This window comes from Mytilus trossulus, chromosome 11 (assembly GCF_036588685.1).
Source record: "Mytilus trossulus isolate FHL-02 chromosome 11, PNRI_Mtr1.1.1.hap1, whole genome shotgun sequence".
Classification (NCBI taxonomy): Eukaryota; Metazoa; Mollusca; class Bivalvia; order Mytilida; family Mytilidae; genus Mytilus; species Mytilus trossulus.
In genome coordinates, this window is record NC_086383.1 from 68,900,807 (window position 1) to 68,920,693 (window position 19,887).

At 33.2% G+C, this 19,887-nt stretch overlaps 2 protein-coding genes across 3 annotated transcripts in view; both read left to right on the forward strand.

The window, feature by feature from the left end:
• LOC134691489 (uncharacterized) overlaps positions 1-19,887 on the forward strand; it is a 386,460-nt gene that overhangs the window by 160,928 nt on the left and 205,645 nt on the right. The gene's annotated exons all lie outside the window — the stretch shown is intronic.
• The window catches only part of LOC134691471 (uncharacterized), a 53,446-nt gene that overhangs the window by 12,327 nt on the left and 21,232 nt on the right, over positions 1-19,887 (forward strand). For both annotated transcript variants that reach the window (XM_063552019.1, XM_063552018.1), the window contains exon 2: positions 7,796-7,983. In XM_063552019.1, the coding sequence (XP_063408089.1) occupies positions 7,796-7,983 (188 nt within the window). The remainder of the gene's footprint in view (positions 1-7,795; positions 7,984-19,887) is intronic.

Sequence of the window (19,887 nt, forward strand, 5' to 3'; positions counted from 1 at the left end):
TTAGGTTTGAGTGTTCCTGATGAAGATAAATGATTAGGTTTGAGTGTTCCTGATGAAGATATATCCCTTAGTTTCAAATGATTAGGTTTGAGTGTTCCTGATGAAGATATATCACTTAGTTTCAAATGATTAGGTTTGAGTGTTCCTGATGAAGATATATCACTTAGTTTCAAATGATTAGGTTGGAGTGTTCCTGATGAAGATATATCCTTAAGTTTCAAATGATTAGGTTTGAGTGTTCCTGATGAAGATATATCCCTAAGTTTCAAATAATTAGGTTGGAGTGTTCCTGATGAAGATATATCACTTAGTTTCAAATGATTAGGTTGGAGTGTTCCTGATGAAGATATATCCCTTAGTTTCAAATGATTAGGTTGGAGTGTTCCTGATGAAGATATATCACTTAGTTTCAAATGATTAGGTTGGAGTGTTCCTGATGAATATATATCCCTTAGTTTCAAATGATTAGGTTGGAGTTTTCCTGATGAATATATATCCCTAAGTTTCAAATGATTAGGTTTGAGTGTTCCTGATGAAGATAAATGATTAGGTTGGAGTGTTCCTGATGAAGATATATCCCTTAGTTTCAAATGATTAGGTTTGAGTGTTCCTAATGAAGATATATCCCTTAGTTTCAAAAGATTAGGTTGGAGTGTTCCTGATGAAGATATATCCCTAAGTTTCAAATGATTAGGTTGGAGTGTTCCTGATGAATATATATCCCTTAGTTTCAAATGATTAGGTTGGAGTGTTCCTGATGAAGATATATCCCTTAGTTTCAAATTATTAGGTTTGAGTGTTCCTGATGAAGATAAATGATTAAGTTTGAGTGTTCCTGATGAATATATATCCCTAAGTTTCAAATGATTAGGTTGGAGTGTTCCTGATGAAGATATATCCCTTAGTTTCAAATGATTAGGTTGGAGTGTTCCTGACAGGGATGGGGTCGATTACTTTAAAATGTAATCGATTAAATTACAATTACATTGCTAATAAAATGTAATCAATTACATTACAATTACACCCTATTTTATATGTAATCGATTACATTAGATTACTTTTCTACAAAGTAATCATGATTACTTTAGATTACTTATGATTACATTGTATATTGCAATATCAAAGTTTTTTTTATAACTTTTATTCTCACAAAAAGTTAATTTTGGTGATTTTTTTAAAAGCCTTAATAAATTCATCTTATTCAAAAGAATTTATAGACAAGTACAGTACAAAATGTGTAATTTACTAAAATAGCTATAGACAAGTGTCCTTTCTCTATGTAAAAGATATAAAAAAAAATCTACAAATTTTAACCATGTTAACCAACTGCCTAATTAACAAAAAACCTGAACAAATAAGGAAAAATTAATTAAGTATAGTTTTATTGTCTGTGGGACATAATTGACACATCCATTAATGTTTTTACAGGTGTTAATCACTACTTCCATTTTTTTAAACAAACAATAGGTGAGCTTGGGTATTAAAATTTTATTGTCTTAATAACAATATCAATAAAGTTAAAAGTGGTTGATTGTCATTATTTGTTTGAAAATTTGTAATACTTGATCTAATTAATAATTAATAGAATTATTGCCAAGTGAAAACATAAAAAAACTTTGTAACTTAGGAAAGTATATACATTTCTCTTTAAATTAAGAAACAGTTTATTGTAATAAAAGATATTTTGTATTGATGAAACTTCTGACGTCACCTTTTGTTTACTATGCACATTGTTTGTAATATAATGCGATATGTATACACTGTACATGTACTTGTTTATACTGATGAGCTGTAAGGCTCAAAGTTAATAAAGAATAAAAATAAGAAAGCACATATTATACACCAATTTATGGAAAACAAAATTTATTAAATTTGTCAATACATGAAATCTGGTTTTAACTTCCATTTTGAATTAAGTGGGCTCATATATTTATGTCGGCCATCAAAGTCAAATTGGAACTAAATGTTTTCTGCATTTGAATTTCAAAGTAGTTATGTAAAAATATTGGGTAAACTTATATGAAATTGGGAGGTAATATCAGAAGTTTTTGATCAAGGGGGAAAAAATGCAATCAAGGCATATTCTTGTATCATAAGAGCTCAATCTCACAACAAAATATTGGAGAGGCAATTTCCTTCAGTAAACTGTTAACAAAATAAAACACTTGGTTATACTAATTTGTTATATAGATGATACAATTTATCCCTTTAAACAAGGTCCCATCATTGTGAATACTTGTTTCATGATTTTCATTCAAGCTTTACATTTTCTTATTTTCATCTTGTCTATCAAAAACTATTTTCATATTGTATATATATATATATATATATATATAAGATTTGTAAACAGCAAGTAATCATATGAATGTAATCTTAAAGTAATCTAAAAGTAATCATGATTACACCTGTTTTTTGCAATGTAATTGATTACATTACGATTACTTGTAATCAGAAATGGCATGATTACTGATTACATAGGATTACACTGCAAAATGTAATCGATTACAGCTGATTACGATTACTGATTACGATTACCCCATGCCTGGTTCCTGATGAAGATATATCCCTTAGTTTCAAATGATTAGGTTGGAGTGTTCCTGATGAAGATAAATGATTAGGTTGGAGTGTTCCTGATGAAGATATATCCCTTAGTTTCAAATGATTAGGTTGGAGTGTTCCTGATGAAGATAAATGATTAGGTTTGAGTGTTCCTGATGAAGATATATCCCTTAGTTTCAAATGATTAGGTTGGAGTGTTCCTGATGAATATATATCCCTAAGTTTCAAATGATTAGGTTGGAGTGTTCCTAATGAAGATATATCCCTTAGTCTCAAATGATTAGGTTGGAGTGTTCCTGATGAAGATAAATGATTAGGTTGGAGTGTTCCTGATGAAGATATATCCCTTAGTTTCAAATGATTAGGTTAGAGTGTTCCTGATGAAGATATATCCCTTAGTTTCAAATGATTAGGTTTGAGTGTTCCTGATGAAGATAAATGATTAGGTTGGAGTGTTCCTGATGAAGATATATCCCTTAGTTTCAAATGATTAGGTTTGAGTGTTCCTGATGAAGATATATCCCTTAGTTTCAAATGATTAGGTTGGAGTGTTCCTGATGAAGATAAATGATTAGGTTGGAGTGTTCCTGATGAAGATATATCACTTAGTTTCAAATGATTAGGTTGGAGTGTTCCTGATGAAGATATATCCCTTAGTTTCAAATGATTAGGTTTGAGTGTTCCTGATGAAGATATATCACTTAGTTTCAAATGATTAGGTTTGAATGTTCCTGATGAAGATATATCCCTAAGTCTCAAATGATTAGGTTGGAGTGTTCCTGATGAAGATATATCCCTTAGTTTCAAATGATTAGGTTGGAGTGTTCCTGATGAAGATATATCACTTAGTTTCAAATCATTAGGTTGGAGTGTTCCTGATGAAGATATATCACTTAGTTTCAAATGATTTGGTTGGAGTGTTCCTGATGAAGATAAATGATTAGGTTGGAGTGTTCCTGATGAAGATATATCACTTAGTTTCAAATGATTAGGTTGGAGTGTTCCTGATGAAGATAAATGATTAGGTTTGAATGTTCCTGATGAAGATATATCCCTTAGTTTCAAATGATTAGGTTGGAGTGTTCCTGATGAAGATATATCCCTAAGTCTCAAATGATTAGGTTTGAGTGTTCCTGATGAAGATATATCCCTTAGTTTCAAATGATTAGGTTGGAGTGTTCCTGATGAAGATATATCCCTTAGTTTCAAATGATTAGGTTTGAGTGTTCCTGAAGAAGATATATCCCTAAGTTTCAAATGATTAGGTTGGAGTGTTCCTGATGAAGATATATCCCTTAGTCTCAAATGATTAGGTTGGAGTGTTCCTGATTAGGTTGGAGTGTTCCTGATTGGAGTGTTCCTGGTTGGAGTTTTCCTGATTAGGTTGGAGTGTTCCTGAGGTTGGAGTGTTCCTGATTAGGTTGGAGTGATCCTGATTTAGGTTGGAGTGTTCCTGAGGTTGGAGTGTTCCTGAGGTTGGAGTGTTCCTGATGAAGATAAATCCTGAAAAGTGCTTCTGATGCAAGAAATTTATAAAGTGTTGTTTCATTTATCTTGTACATTTGCTTTATGGATTAATACCAAATATCTTTTATGTTCAATTATATTCTTAGATTTTGCCTCTTATAGTGTGTAAATTAAGTATAAACATGAAAAAAAAATTTCCTGCTTGAGCTGTCTTCAAAGATTTTGACCGATTTCAATTTTTTTTTTAAATATAAACAATGCTTGAAGATACTTTGCATTTAGGTATTATTGGACGTAATTTGAAACTTTTGCATTCTACCAGAGAACCTTGATCTATCTTTGTACCCCTACTCAGAAAGAGTGAATGTATACGGAGTATTTCCTGTCGCTCTGTTAGTCGTCCCATGAAATTTCCATTGCATTTTATAAGGTTCCAGTAATTTGGTATCAGACTTCAGTATTCGTGAATGATATACTGCGTAATATATTTCACATTCATGATATACTGCGTGATGTTTTTATACGACCGCAAATTTTTTGATTGGTATCACGTCGTCGTCTGCGTCGTCCTAAGCCATTTGGTTTTTGTACAATAACTTTAGTATAAGTCAATAGAAATCTATGAATTTTAAACACACGGTTTATGACCACAAAAGGAAGGTTGGGATTGATTTTGGGGGTTATGGGCCCAACAGTTTAGGAATAAGGGGCCAAAAAGGGCCCAAATCAGCATTGGCTTTGGGGTGGGTGGGGTTATGGCTCAAACCGTTTAGGAATTAGGGGCAAAAAAGGTGGAAAACAAGAGTGTCCTGGTTAATGGACAATTACTTAAGTACAATACATAATTTAAAAGCAGTGTAAGGGAGGTAATTCAAACACAACATTTGAAATGTTGTATTGTCTTGAGGTGATTAGCTGTCAATGTCTTTTTAGAAGTTACTATTTTAAATATGCTGATGCAGGTAATTTAATTTTAGCCATGAATATGTATGTCATTTTCTATTATAAGAATTATGATGTATTTAAACGGATTTTTATGGTTGCAAACTCCATTTAAAATTTGAATTGTGATTATGACCACTACTTTGAAGGAAAGAATTTTTTTATTAGAAAAGGGGGGGAGCGGTGAAAAAAAATGGGAGGGACAATTTGTTCAGAAATTAAAAAGAATTTTTTCTTATTATTGGGCGTAATTTGAAACTTATGCATTTTACAAAGAACCTTGATCTATCTTTGTACCCCTACTCAGAAAGAGTGAATGTATACAGTGTATTCCCTGTCGCTCTATTAGTCGTCCCTTGAAATTTTTATAAGGTTCCAGTAATTTGGTACCAGACTTGCGTAATATATTACACATTCTTTGCTCTTCATCTTCCTGTTAACATAATAGTCATATATTTTTACACATACTGTTCATGTGTAATGAAATTTTCATTTGTTTGTTTTTTGCGGGAAATACAAGTCAGAGCTTCCTGGTATTGTAATCAGGCTTCATGGCAAAATACTATCATATAGCCGGTTTCTTTCGCAGGGGTGTTTATTTTTGCGGATAAATGAAAATCTCGAAAATAAATTCCACAAAAAATTATGCGGTATAGGTTAGTTTTAACAACATAAATGCCAAAGGACATTGCACATACATGTATTTTATATAATGACTGTCAAGTGTGTATAGGTGTAATACCACCATTGATTTTCCCCTATTAGTCTTTGTTAAATTTGCTCTTTTCAAAAAATTGTGCAGAATTTATCTTTGTTTCAAATAAAGAAATACTTGGCATGAGTAAAGTTTTATCCTGTCCAGTTCTATAGAAAAAGTTTCACATAACATTTCATTGCATATAAGAAAATAACCATCATTGGAAGTTAACCAATCAAATTTCTCCCCTTATTCTATCTGTGTACAAGGTTTAGTCACCATGTAACCTCAAGATTACAAAATTTTCTATAGAAATCACAAATAAAAAATAATGGTGTTTTGAAATACCCAAGACATATGTTTATGACACAGAAATAGTTTTACTGCAATAAAATGTAGGATTAATTACCTACAACGGTCAAATTCAAGGGAATATTTTTTTAGACCTACTTTCGTATGCAACCGGATGTGACGTACCATGATTTGGTGGTATTACACCTAAACCCTTATCAATTAGTGTCAAATAGATTAAGAGTGTAAGGTACTCTATCAGGTAATTACCCCTATTAATTAGTGTCAAATTACATAAGAGTTGTAAGTCACTCTTGATAATTTTATAACCTAATTAGTAAGTACAAAGGTCCGGTCAATTTCGTAACTAATCAACCGTAAAATTTAAAGAAGTATGTATACCTGTGACAAATATCTAAGTTACCTGTATTCTATTGATTAACTGTATCAGAATATAATCAATAAATAAGACGTCATTCTGGTAAAAAAATTAACCATAAAATATAGACACTTGCTTCTCAATTTTTACAGCTATTTATCTGCAACAATTTCAGTATCCCCCAAAATATTTAATTGGGATTTTAGAATCCACCAAAATAAAAGCCTCAAATTTTTTTTGTATACTTTGTTGCCTCTTAATCGCAAAATTTAACACCTGCGAAAAATAAACCGCTATACGGTATTTTGTGTGAGGTATTTCCCAATTTGTTGATTTAAACTTCCTGTATAACACATACCTTAATACAGGTTTTCTTACACATAATTATATATAATGACCATGCAAGAAAGGTTTGTCTCATTTATCTTAGAAAATACAATTGATAGCCCTCTGAAAATTTCAATCAACATCATTACATGAGCATGCTAAAATATGTGAGGTCTTTTCATATTTATTGCTTTTTAAATTTACACATGATAGACTATAAAAGTGGCTTATACATTTTTATGCACCTGTCCTAAGTTAGTTGTTCAGCGGTTGTCATTTGTTGGTGTGGTTTATAAGTGTTTCTCGTTATACCCCCATTTAAAAAAAAGGGGAGGTATACTGTTTTACCTCTGTCTGTCCATCAGTCCGTCCGTCCGTCCGTCCCATGAATATTTTCGCCGCATCTTTCTCACGAACTACATTACAAGGATTTCTGAAATTTGGTTTCAGGGTTTATATAAGTCAGCTATTCCGTGTGATGCGTTTTCAAATAGATCACTCCACAACTTCCTGTTTACTGAACACTTGTATCATTTTACACATGAAAGCCAAGTTGAAAATTTTCGTCACATTTTTCTCAGGAACTACCATACAAGGATTTCTGAAATTTGTTTTCAGGGCTTATATAAGTCAGCTATACAGTGTGATGCGTTTTCAGATTTATTACTCTACAACTTCCTGTTTACCGAAATATTTGGGCGGGGTTTCATCAGTGAACAATAGCTCACAATTTCACTTGTTTTTCCTTTTTTTTTTTTTTTTTATAGATTAGAAGGTTGGTTTTCCTGTTTGAATTGTTTACACTATATTTTTATATAGTCATTTTGGGGCCCTTTATAGCTTGCTGTTCGGTGTGAGCCAAGGCTCCGCTCCATCTTGAAGGCCAAAATTTGACCTATTTAGTTTTAACTTGTACACATTGTGAATTGGATGGAGAGTTGTCTCATTGGTACTCATACCACATCTTCTTATTTATATTATAGCAGGATATCATTAGTGAGCAGTAGCTCACATTTGAAAGTGTTAATCTTATTTTAGAACAATTGAAATTGATGCAGGGGCCAATACAGGATGCATTTTAGATAGATTGAAACATTAACATTGATATACATGTTGCAATCACTATTTTGTAGAGATGTTTCAGTTGTGGATGAATTCAATACATTGCTACTGTAGACTTGATGATCAGGAAAAAAACCCTGGAAGTTTTACTGCTAAAAAAGATGAAAGTACTGAGACACAGGAAACAAATATGCTCGATCCACCAGTGATTCTTGTTGGTTCACATAAAGACAAAGTCAGGCTTTCAAAGGGAGAAAAGGTGTGTAAAGATCCCGTACAAATATATATACAATATAAATTTACCCATATCAAGTGAAAGCAGAAAGAAATTGTTATTACTGTTAAAACAGATTTAAGTATACAGGAATGCACAAGACTTAGATTACCATGGTGGCTGAACCATAAACTCAATATGACCCCATCAGTGGGACGGGTAATTGTAATTCAATTAATATCCAATAAAACACATAATGGAATTGGCTGTCTACATTTTACTGGATCTAAATAATGTTAGGGTTGCAAGATATTTGTAGTGAAAACTTGATCTTAAATGCTTTCAACCTATCTGTAATCGTTAGTAAGGAAAGCATGAAATCTCAGGATCAGCACACCTGTTACTAACGGTAGATATATAAACAAATTAATTAAAAACTGCACCCATTGAACACAAGTCTTGATTATCATGATTATATATCCATAAAAAAAGAAAAATATGTGATATTTCAGAATAATGATGCTTAAGCCTGAAAAGTAGTCACAATATGCATATGGGTGTTGGGGTCAAAGGTCAACAATTACATATTTACAAATATTGTCGTAAATTTAACTTTTGGGTTTATTTCGAGAATTAGAAATATATATAAAAATCATTATTCGATTCATAAAGCCTAAAGAAGATATCAAATTTAAAAAAAACTTTTTTTGTACCTTAAAATTCACTCTTTTCTTTCATAGAAATTATGTTTATTAATGGCTCCATTTTGTTTCCATACAAGAATAGCTTTTAAAAGAAAAAAAGTGTCAATGTTAAATGACTGAAAAATCTAGAGAAAATCTTTTCCCGCCAAATTTTGAATGGCTTATACATATCTCAAAAACAAGGTCACAGACCTCTCACTTTTTTCTGCTTTTTAAGTTCAGTTATTTACAGTGACGGATCCAGAAATTGGTACACCAGAAGCACTTTATGTCTACAAAAGATCATTAGTGACGCTGGAATCAACAAAGTTAAAAAGGTTAAACAAAGTTCGAAGTTGCAATAGGTATATCCTTTTTTTAGCTCACCTGGCCCGAAGGGCCAAGTGAGCTTTTCTCATCACTTGGCGTCCGGCGTCCGGCGTCGTCCGGCGTCGTCCGGCGTCGTCCGTCGTCGTCCGTCGTCCTGCGTCCGTCGTCGTTAACTTTTACAAAAATCTTCTCCTCTGAAACTGCTGGGCCAAATTAATCCAAACTTGGCCATAATCATCATTGGGGTATCTAGTTTAAAAATTGTGTCCGGTGACCCCGCCAACCAACCAAGATGGCCGCCACGTTTAAAAATAGAACATAGGGGTAAAATGCAGTTTTTTGCTTATAACTCAAAAACCAAAGCATTTAGAGCCAATCTGACGTGGAGTAAAAATGTTCATCAGGTCAAGATCTAACTGCCCTGAAATTTTCAGATGAATCGGACAACCTGTTGTTGGGTTGCTGCCCCTGAATTGGTAATTTTAGGGAAATTTTGCTGTTTTTTGTTATTATCTTGAATATTATTATAGATAGAGATAAACTGTAAACAGCAATAATGTTCAGCAAAGTAAAATCTACAAATAAGTCAACATAACCAAAATGGTCAGTTGACCACTTTAGGAGTTATTGTCCTTTATAGTCAATTTTTAACCATTTTTCGTAAATCTTGGTAATCTTTTACAAAAATCTTCTCCTCTGAAACTACCAGGCCAAATTTAAACAAACTTGGTCGCAATCATCATTGGGGTATCTAGTTTAAAAACTGTGTGGCGTGACCCGGCCAACCAACAAAGATGTCCGCCATGGCTAAAAATAGAACATAGGGGTAAAATGTAGTTTTTTGCTTATAACTCAAAAACCAAAGCATTTAGAGCAAATCTAACAGGGAGTAAAATTGTAAATCAGGTCAAGATCTACTTGCCATGAAATTTTCAGATGGATTGGACAAACTGCTGTTAGGTTGCTGCCCCTGAATTATTCATTTTAAGGAAATTTTGCCGTTTTTTGTTATTATCTTGAATATTATTATAGATAGAGATAAACTGTAAAGGGAAACAATGTACAGCAAAGTAACACCTAAAAGTAAGTCAACATGACCTAAATGGTTAATTGACCCCATAAGGAGTTATTGCCCTTTATAGTCAATTTTTAACAATTTTCATAAAATTTGTAAATTTTAACTAACATTTTCCACTGAAGCTCTTAGGCCAAGTTCAATATAGATAGAATGATTGTAAGCAGCAATAATGTTCAGTAAAGTAAGATATACAAACACATCACCATCACCAAAACACAATTTTGTCATGAATTCAAATGCGTCCTTTGTTTAATATTCACATAGACCAAGGTGAGCGACACAGGCTCTTTGGAGCCTCTAGTTTTACTTGTATATTAATTGGATTTTTTTTTCTTCTGTCAACAAAGGGGATCTTCTCGGTGGCTCCCTTGTTTCACCTTCCAATTTTATCCACCATTTGTCTTTGTTAATTATTACCCTTTGCTATTTAGTCCTTTTTGTCGAGCCCTCGACTTTAGTCGAAAATGCGTGACATATTGATCCTACATTCTGTCGGCGGCGGCGTCCACAAATATTCACTCTGTGGTTGAAGTTTTTGAAATTTTAATAACTTTCTTAAACTATCCTGGGTTTGTACCAAACTTGGACAGAAGCTTGTTTATGATCATAAGATAGTATCAAGAAGTAAATTTTGTAAAAAAATAAATCCATGTTTTCCTTATTTTAATTTTAAAAGGACTTAGATTTTCTGCCAGGAAACAACACATTCACTCTGTGGTTAAAGTTTTTTAAATTTTAATAACTTTCTTATACTATTTTAGATTTGTACCAAACTTGGACAGAAGTTTGTTTATGATCAAAAGCTAGTATCTAGAAGTAAATTTTGTAAAAAAATAAATCCATTTTTTCCGTATTTTACTTTTAAATGGACTTAGATTTTCTGCCAGGAAACAACACATTCACTCTGTGGTTAAACTTTTTTAAATTTTAATAACTTTCTAATACTATTTTGGATTTGTACCAAACTTGGACAGAAGCTTCTTTATGATCAAATGCTAGTATCTAGAAGGACATTTTGTTTGCTTCCAGTTAACATTACATTCAGTCTGCAGTTAAAGTTTTTAAACATTTATTAAATTCATAAACTATCCTGGATTTTTACCAAACTTGGATAGAAAAATAGTATCAAGAGGAATATTTTTATTGATTTATTTCCTCATTTTTGTTGAGCCTGGGATTTACAGAAAAAGTAGGCGAGACACTGGGTTCTGCAGAACCCTTAGAAATGTTTTGGTAATATCCTTCTCACGTGGGTCTGTACTTATACATCCCGCCATAGTGTTATTGTATTATAGTCCTTTTTTTTAGCTCACCTGGCCCGAAGGGCCAAGTGAGCTTTTCTCATCACTTGGCGTCCGTCGTCGTCCGTCGTCGTCGTCGTTAACTTTTACAAAAATCTTCTCCTCTGAAACTACTGGGCCAAATCAAACCAAACTTGGCCACAATCATCATTGGGGTATCTAGTTTAAAAAATGTGTGGCGTGACCCGGTCAACCAACCAAGATGGCCGCCACGGCTAAAAATAGAACATAGGGGTAAAATGCAGTTTTTGGCTTATAACTCAAAAACCAAAGCATTTAGAGCAAATCTGACGTGGAGTAAAAATGTTCATCAGGTCAAGATCTAACTGCCCTGAAATTTTCAGATGAATCGGACAACCTGTTGTTGGGTTGCTGCCCCTGAATTGGTAATTTTAGGGAAATTTTGCTGTTTTTTGTTATTATCTTGAATATTATTATAGATAGAGATAAACTGTAAACAGCAATAATGTTCAGCAAAGTAAAATCTACAAATAAGTCAACATAACCAAAATGGTCAGTTGACCACTTTAGGAGTTATTGTCCTTTATAGTCAATTTTTAACCATTTTTCGTAAATCTTGGTAATCTTTTACAAAAATCTTCTCCTCTGAAACTACCAGGCCAAATTTAAACAAACTTGGTCGCAATCATCATTGGGGTATCTAGTTTAAAAACTGTGTGGCGTGACCCGGCCAACCAACAAAGATGTCCGCCATGGCTAAAAATAGAACATAGGGGTAAAATGTAGTTTTTTGCTTATAACTCAAAAACCAAAGCATTTAGAGCAAATCTAACAGGGAGTAAAATTGTAAATCAGGTCAAGATCTACTTGCCATGAAATTTTCAGATGGATTGGACAAACTGCTGTTAGGTTGCTGCCCCTGAATTATTCATTTTAAGGAAATTTTGCCGTTTTTTGTTATTATCTTGAATATTATTATAGATAGAGATAAACTGTAAAGGGAAACAATGTACAGCAAAGTAACACCTAAAAGTAAGTCAACCTTATAACTCAAAAACCAAAGCATTTAGAGCCAATCTGACGTGGAGTAAAAATGTTCATCAGGTCAAGATCTAACTGCCCTGAAATTTTCAGATGAATCGGACAACCTGTTGTTGGGTTGCTGCCCCTGAATTGGTAATTTTAGGGAAATTTTGCTGTTTTTTGTTATTATCTTGAATATTATTATAGATAGAGATAAACTGTAAACAGCAATAATGTTCAGCAAAGTAAAATCTACAAATAAGTCAACATAACCAAAATGGTCAGTTGACCACTTTAGGAGTTATTGTCCTTTATAGTCAATTTTTAACCATTTTTCGTAAATCTTGGTAATCTTTTACAAAAATCTTCTCCTCTGAAACTACCAGGCCAAATTTAAACAAACTTGGTCGCAATCATCATTGGGGTATCTAGTTTAAAAACTGTGTGGCGTGACCCGGCCAACCAACAAAGATGTCCGCCATGGCTAAAAATAGAACATAGGGGTAAAATGTAGTTTTTTGCTTATAACTCAAAAACCAAAGCATTTAGAGCAAATCTAACAGGGAGTAAAATTGTAAATCAGGTCAAGATCTACTTGCCATGAAATTTTCAGATGGATTGGACAAACTGCTGTTAGGTTGCTGCCCCTGAATTATTCATTTTAAGGAAATTTTGCCGTTTTTTGTTATTATCTTGAATATTATTATAGATAGAGATAAACTGTAAAGGGAAACAATGTACAGCAAAGTAACACCTAAAAGTAAGTCAACATGACCTAAATGGTTAATTGACCCCATAAGGAGTTATTGCCCTTTATAGTCAATTTTTAACAATTTTCATAAAATTTGTAAATTTTAACTAACATTTTCCACTGAAGCTCTTAGGCCAAGTTCAATATAGATAGAATGATTGTAAGCAGCAATAATGTTCAGTAAAGTAAGATATACAAACACATCACCATCACCAAAACACAATTTTGTCATGAATTCAAATGCGTCCTTTGTTTAATATTCACATAGACCAAGGTGAGCGACACAGGCTCTTTGGAGCCTCTAGTTTTACTTGTATATTAATTGGATTTTTTTTTCTTCTGTCAACAAAGGGGATCTTCTCGGTGGCTCCCTTGTTTCACCTTCCAATTTTATCCACCATTTGTCTTTGTTAATTATTACCCTTTGCTATTTAGTCCTTTTTGTCGAGCCCTCGACTTTAGTCGAAAATGCGTGACATATTGATCCTACATTCTGTCGGCGGCGGCGTCCACAAATATTCACTCTGTGGTTGAAGTTTTTGAAATTTTAATAACTTTCTTAAACTATCCTGGGTTTGTACCAAACTTGGACAGAAGCTTGTTTATGATCATAAGATAGTATCAAGAAGTAAATTTTGTAAAAAAATAAATCCATGTTTTCCTTATTTTAATTTTAAAAGGACTTAGATTTTCTGCCAGGAAACAACACATTCACTCTGTGGTTAAAGTTTTTTAAATTTTAATAACTTTCTTATACTATTTTAGATTTGTACCAAACTTGGACAGAAGTTTGTTTATGATCAAAAGCTAGTATCTAGAAGTAAATTTTGTAAAAAAATAAATCCATTTTTTCCGTATTTTACTTTTAAATGGACTTAGATTTTCTGCCAGGAAACAACACATTCACTCTGTGGTTAAACTTTTTTAAATTTTAATAACTTTCTAATACTATTTTGGATTTGTACCAAACTTGGACAGAAGCTTCTTTATGATCAAATGCTAGTATCTAGAAGGAAATTTTGTTTGCTTCCAGTTAACATTACATTCAGTCTGCAGTTAAAGTTTTTAAACATTTATTAAATTCATAAACTATCCTGGATTTTTACCAAACTTGGATAGAAAAATAGTATCAAGAGGAATATTTTTATTGATTTATTTCCTCATTTTTGTTGAGCCTGGGATTTACAGAAAAAGTAGGCGAGACACTGGGTTCTGCAGAACCCTTAGAAATGTTTTGGTAATATCCTTCTCACGTGGGTCTGTACTTATACATCCCGCCATAGTGTTATTGTATTATAGTCCTTTTTTTTAGCTCACCTGGCCCGAAGGGCCAAGTGAGCTTTTCTCATCACTTGGCGTCCGTCGTCGTCCGTCGTCGTCGTCGTTAACTTTTACAAAAATCTTCTCCTCTGAAACTACTGGGCCAAATCAAACCAAACTTGGCCACAATCATCATTGGGGTATCTAGTTTAAAAAATGTGTGGCGTGACCCGGTCAACCAACCAAGATGGCCGCCACGGCTAAAAATAGAACATAGGGGTAAAATGCAGTTTTTGGCTTATAACTCAAAAACCAAAGCATTTAGAGCAAATCTGACGTGGAGTAAAAATGTTCATCAGGTCAAGATCTAACTGCCCTGAAATTTTCAGATGAATCGGACAACCTGTTGTTGGGTTGCTGCCCCTGAATTGGTAATTTTAGGGAAATTTTGCTGTTTTTTGTTATTATCTTGAATATTATTATAGATAGAGATAAACTGTAAACAGCAATAATGTTCAGCAAAGTAAAATCTACAAATAAGTCAACATAACCAAAATGGTCAGTTGACCACTTTAGGAGTTATTGTCCTTTATAGTCAATTTTTAACCATTTTTCGTAAATCTTGGTAATCTTTTACAAAAATCTTCTCCTCTGAAACTACCAGGCCAAATTTAAACAAACTTGGTCGCAATCATCATTGGGGTATCTAGTTTAAAAACTGTGTGGCGTGACCCGGCCAACCAACAAAGATGTCCGCCATGGCTAAAAATAGAACATAGGGGTAAAATGTAGTTTTTTGCTTATAACTCAAAAACCAAAGCATTTAGAGCAAATCTAACAGGGAGTAAAATTGTAAATCAGGTCAAGATCTACTTGCCATGAAATTTTCAGATGGATTGGACAAACTGCTGTTAGGTTGCTGCCCCTGAATTATTCATTTTAAGGAAATTTTGCCGTTTTTTGTTATTATCTTGAATATTATTATAGATAGAGATAAACTGTAAAGGGAAACAATGTACAGCAAAGTAACACCTAAAAGTAAGTCAACATGACCTAAATGGTTAATTGACCCCATAAGGAGTTATTGCCCTTTATAGTCAATTTTTAACAATTTTCATAAAATTTGTAAATTTTAACTAACATTTTCCACTGAAGCTCTTAGGCCAAGTTCAATATAGATAGAATGATTGTAAGCAGCAATAATGTTCAGTAAAGTAAGATATACAAACACATCACCATCACCAAAACACAATTTTGTCATGAATTCAAATGCGTCCTTTGTTTAATATTCACATAGACCAAGGTGAGCGACACAGGCTCTTTGGAGCCTCTAGTTTTACTTGTATATTAATTGGATTTTTTTTCTTCTGTCAACAAAGGGGATCTTCTCGGTGGCTCCCTTGTTTCACCTTCCAATTTTATCCACCATTTGTCTTTGTTAATTATTACCCTTTGCTATTTAGTCCTTTTTGTCGAGCCCTCGACTTTAGTCGAAAATGCGTGACATATTGATCCTACATTCTGTCGGCGGCGGCGTCCACAAATATTCACTCTGTGGTTGAAGTTTTTGAAATTTTAATAACTTTCTTAAACTATCCTGGGTTTGTACCAAACTTGGACAGAAGCTTGTTTATGATCATAAGATAGTATCAAGAAGTAAATTTTGTAAAAAAATAAATCCATGTTTTCCTTATTTTAATTTTAAAAGGACTTAGATTTTCTGCCAGGAAACAACACATTCACTCTGTGGTTAAAGTTTTTTAAATTTTAATAACTTTCTTATACTATTTTAGATTTGTACCAAACTTGGACAGAAGTTTGTTTATGATCAAAAGCTAGTATCTAGAAGTAAATTTTGTAAAAAAATAAATCCATTTTTTCCGTATTTTACTTTTAAATGGACTTAGATTTTCTGCCAGGAAACAACACATTCACTCTGTGGTTAAACTTTTTTAAATTTTAATAACTTTCTAATACTATTTTGGATTTGTACCAAACTTGGACAGAAGCTTCTTTATGATCAAATGCTAGTATCTAGAAGGAAATTTTGTTTGCTTCCAGTTAACATTACATTCAGTCTGCAGTTAAAGTTTTTAAACATTTATTAAATTCATAAACTATCCTGGATTTTTACCAAACTTGGATAGAAAAATAGTATCAAGAGGAATATTTTTATTGATTTATTTCCTCATTTTTGTTGAGCCTGGGATTTACAGAAAAAGTAGGCGAGACACTGGGTTCTGCAGAACCCTTAGAAATGTTTTGGTAATATCCTTCTCACGTGGGTCTGTACTTATACATCCCGCCATAGTGTTATTGTATTATAGTCCTTTTTTTTAGCTCACCTGGCCCGAAGGGCCAAGTGAGCTTTTCTCATCACTTGGCGTCCGTCGTCGTCCGTCGTCGTCCGTCGTCGTCGTCGTTAACTTTTACAAAAATCTTCTCCTCTGAAACTACTGGGCCAAATCAAACCAAACTTGGCCACAATCATCATTGGGGTATCTAGTTTAAAAAATGTGTGGCGTGACCCGGTCAACCAACCAAGATGGCCGCCACGGCTAAAAATAGAACATAGGGGTAAAATGCAGTTTTTGGCTTATAACTCAAAAACCAAAGCATTTAGAGCAAATCTGACATGGGGTAAAAATGTTTATCAGGTCACGATCTATCTGCCCTGAAATTTTCAGATGAATCGGTCAATCGGTTGTTGGGTTGCTGCCCCTGAATTGGTAATTTTGAAGAAATTTTGCTGTTTTTGGTTATTATCTTGAATATTATTATAGTTAGAGATAAACTGTAAACAGCAATAATGTTCAGCAAAGTAAGATCTACAAATAAGTCAACATGACCAAAATGGTCAGTTTACCGGTTTAGGAGTTATTGCCCTTTATAGTCAATTTTTAACCATTTTTCGTTAATTAAAGTAATCTTTTACAAAAATCTTCTCCTCTGAAACTACTTGGCCAAATTAATCCAAACTTGGCCACAATCATCTTTGGTGTATCTAGTTTAAAAAATGTGTGGCGTGACCTGGTCAACCAACCAAGATGGCCGCCACGGCTAAAAATAGAACAAAGGGGTAAAATGCAGTTTTTGGCTTATAACTCAAAAACCAAAGCATTTTGAGGAAATCTGACATGGAATAATAATGTTTATCAGGTCAAGATCTATCTGCCCTAAAATTTTCAGATGAATCGGTCAATCGGTTGTTTGGTTGCTGCCCCTGAATTGGTAATTTTGAGGAAATTTTGCTGTTTTTGGTTATTATCTTGAATATTATTATAGATAGAGATAAACTATTAACAGCAATAATGTTCAGCAAAGTAAGATCTACAAATAAGTCAACATGACCAAAATGGTCAGTTGACCCGTTTAGGAGTTATTGCCCTTTATAGTCAATTTTTAACCATTTTTCATAAATCTAAGTAATCTTTTACAAAATCTCCACTGAAACTACTAGGCCACAATCATCTTTGGGGTATCTAGTTTGAAAAATGTGTCCGATGACCTGGCCATTCAACCAAGATGGCCGCCACAGCTAAAAAAAGAACATAGGGGTAAAATGCAGTTTTTTGCTTATAACTATGAAACCAAAGCATCTAGAGCAAATCTGACAAGAAGTTAAATTGTTAATCAAGTCAATATCTATCTGCCCTGAATTTTTCAGATGAATTGGACAACTGGTTGTTGGGTTGCTGCCCTCCAATTGGTAATTTTTAAAGAAATTTGGCCGTTTTTGGTTATCTTGAATACTATTATAGATAGCGATAAACTGTAAACAGCAATAATGTTCAGCAAAGTAAGATCTACAAATAAGTCAACATGACCTAAATGGTCAATTGACCCCTTAAGGAGTTATTGCCCTTTATAGTCAATTTTTAACAATTTTCATTAATTTGGTAAATTTATGTAAATTTTTACCAAATATAGTTCTCTGTTACTAATGGGCAAAGTTCATGATAGATATAATTGTAAGAAGCAAAATCGTTCAGTAAAGTAAGAACTTCAAACGCATCACCATCACCAAAATACAATTTTGTCATGAATCCATTTGTGTCCTTTGTTTAATATGCACATAGACCAAGGTGAGCGACACAGGCTCTTTAGAGCCTCTAGTTTTGTATTCTTGTTTTTCATTTTTGCTGATGTGCTTTGTCTATATGCCATTTTGTTTTTCTTTGTTGACATATTTGTTTGTTTTTAAAGTGATTAAAATTATAACAAAATGTTGACTGCTGTACCCCTATTTTTGATTTGTCTTCCCATTTTGTTTGTCTGTTTTGTTCACACGTTGTTGTTAATATACCGGTAATGAAATTTTAAGCGACTGTCATACAAGTGAGAGGTTTAACTACCTATAAAACCATGTTTAATCCACCATTTTCTACATAAGGAAATGCCTGTACTGAGTCAGGAATATGACAGTTGTTTTCCATTCGTTTTATGTGTTTGCTTTTGATTTTGCCATTTGATAAGGGACTTTCCGTTTTAAATTGTCATTGGAGTTCAATATTTTTGTTATTTTACTTTTTCCAAAGTAAACATTATTTTCATTTAACGAACCACATGTATAACCCATCTCCAGCTTAGTCTTTCATGAATGAAAGGTCACATGAATACGGATTTAAATGAGGTTGACCTGCAGACTTGCAAAGTTGTGGGTTTTTTTTTTCTTGTTGCTTTTTTTTACCAAAATTGAACCAAACTGAAACTGCAGTTTATTTCTATATTCCGTTTTTGCATGTTTGAAACGAAACAAAATCGTGTTTGATTTGTTTGTCTTAATCGTAGCTTATACGTACCCCTTAAAGACATTATTATTATTATTATTTTTATTCAACAAATAGTGTTTAAATAGTTTTAAGTATTAATTGTTTTAATTTTCTTCAAGATACCCGTAGTGCCAAAGGCGAAAAATAAAGTTCAATGGTTTCGATGTTAAGAGGAAAAGAGTTCACCTCTATGTATTTAACTGCACACCAGGGAAAGTCAGGGAACATTAAAACAATTAATACTTAAAACTATTTAAACAATATTTGTTGAAAAAAAAAAAATAATAATGATATCATTAAAGTACATATCGAAGAATTAAGCAACAAAACTTTAGAAGGTTAAAATTTAATAAATTTAACGTAACAATAACACAACGTAACCGTAGACACAAATATTATTGTTACTTTCGTAATTTATCGGTTCCTTACCCAACCCTGCATTCCGGCAATTAGTTTCCAATGTAACAATAACTTCTTAGCTCACCTGGCCCAAAGGGCCAAGTGAGCTTTTTACATCACTTGGCGTCCGTCGTCCGTAAGTTTTAACAAAATCTTCTCCTCTGAAACCACTGGGCCAAATTTAACAAAACTTGGCCACAATCATCATTGGGGTATCTAGTTTAAAAAATGTGTCTGATGACCCGGCCAACAAACTAAGATGGCCGCCATGGCTACAAATAGAACATAGGGGTAAAATGTAGATTTTGGCTTATATCTCTGAAACCAAAGCATTCAGAGCAAATTTGACACAGGGTAAAATTATTTATTAGGTCAAGATCTATCTGCCCTG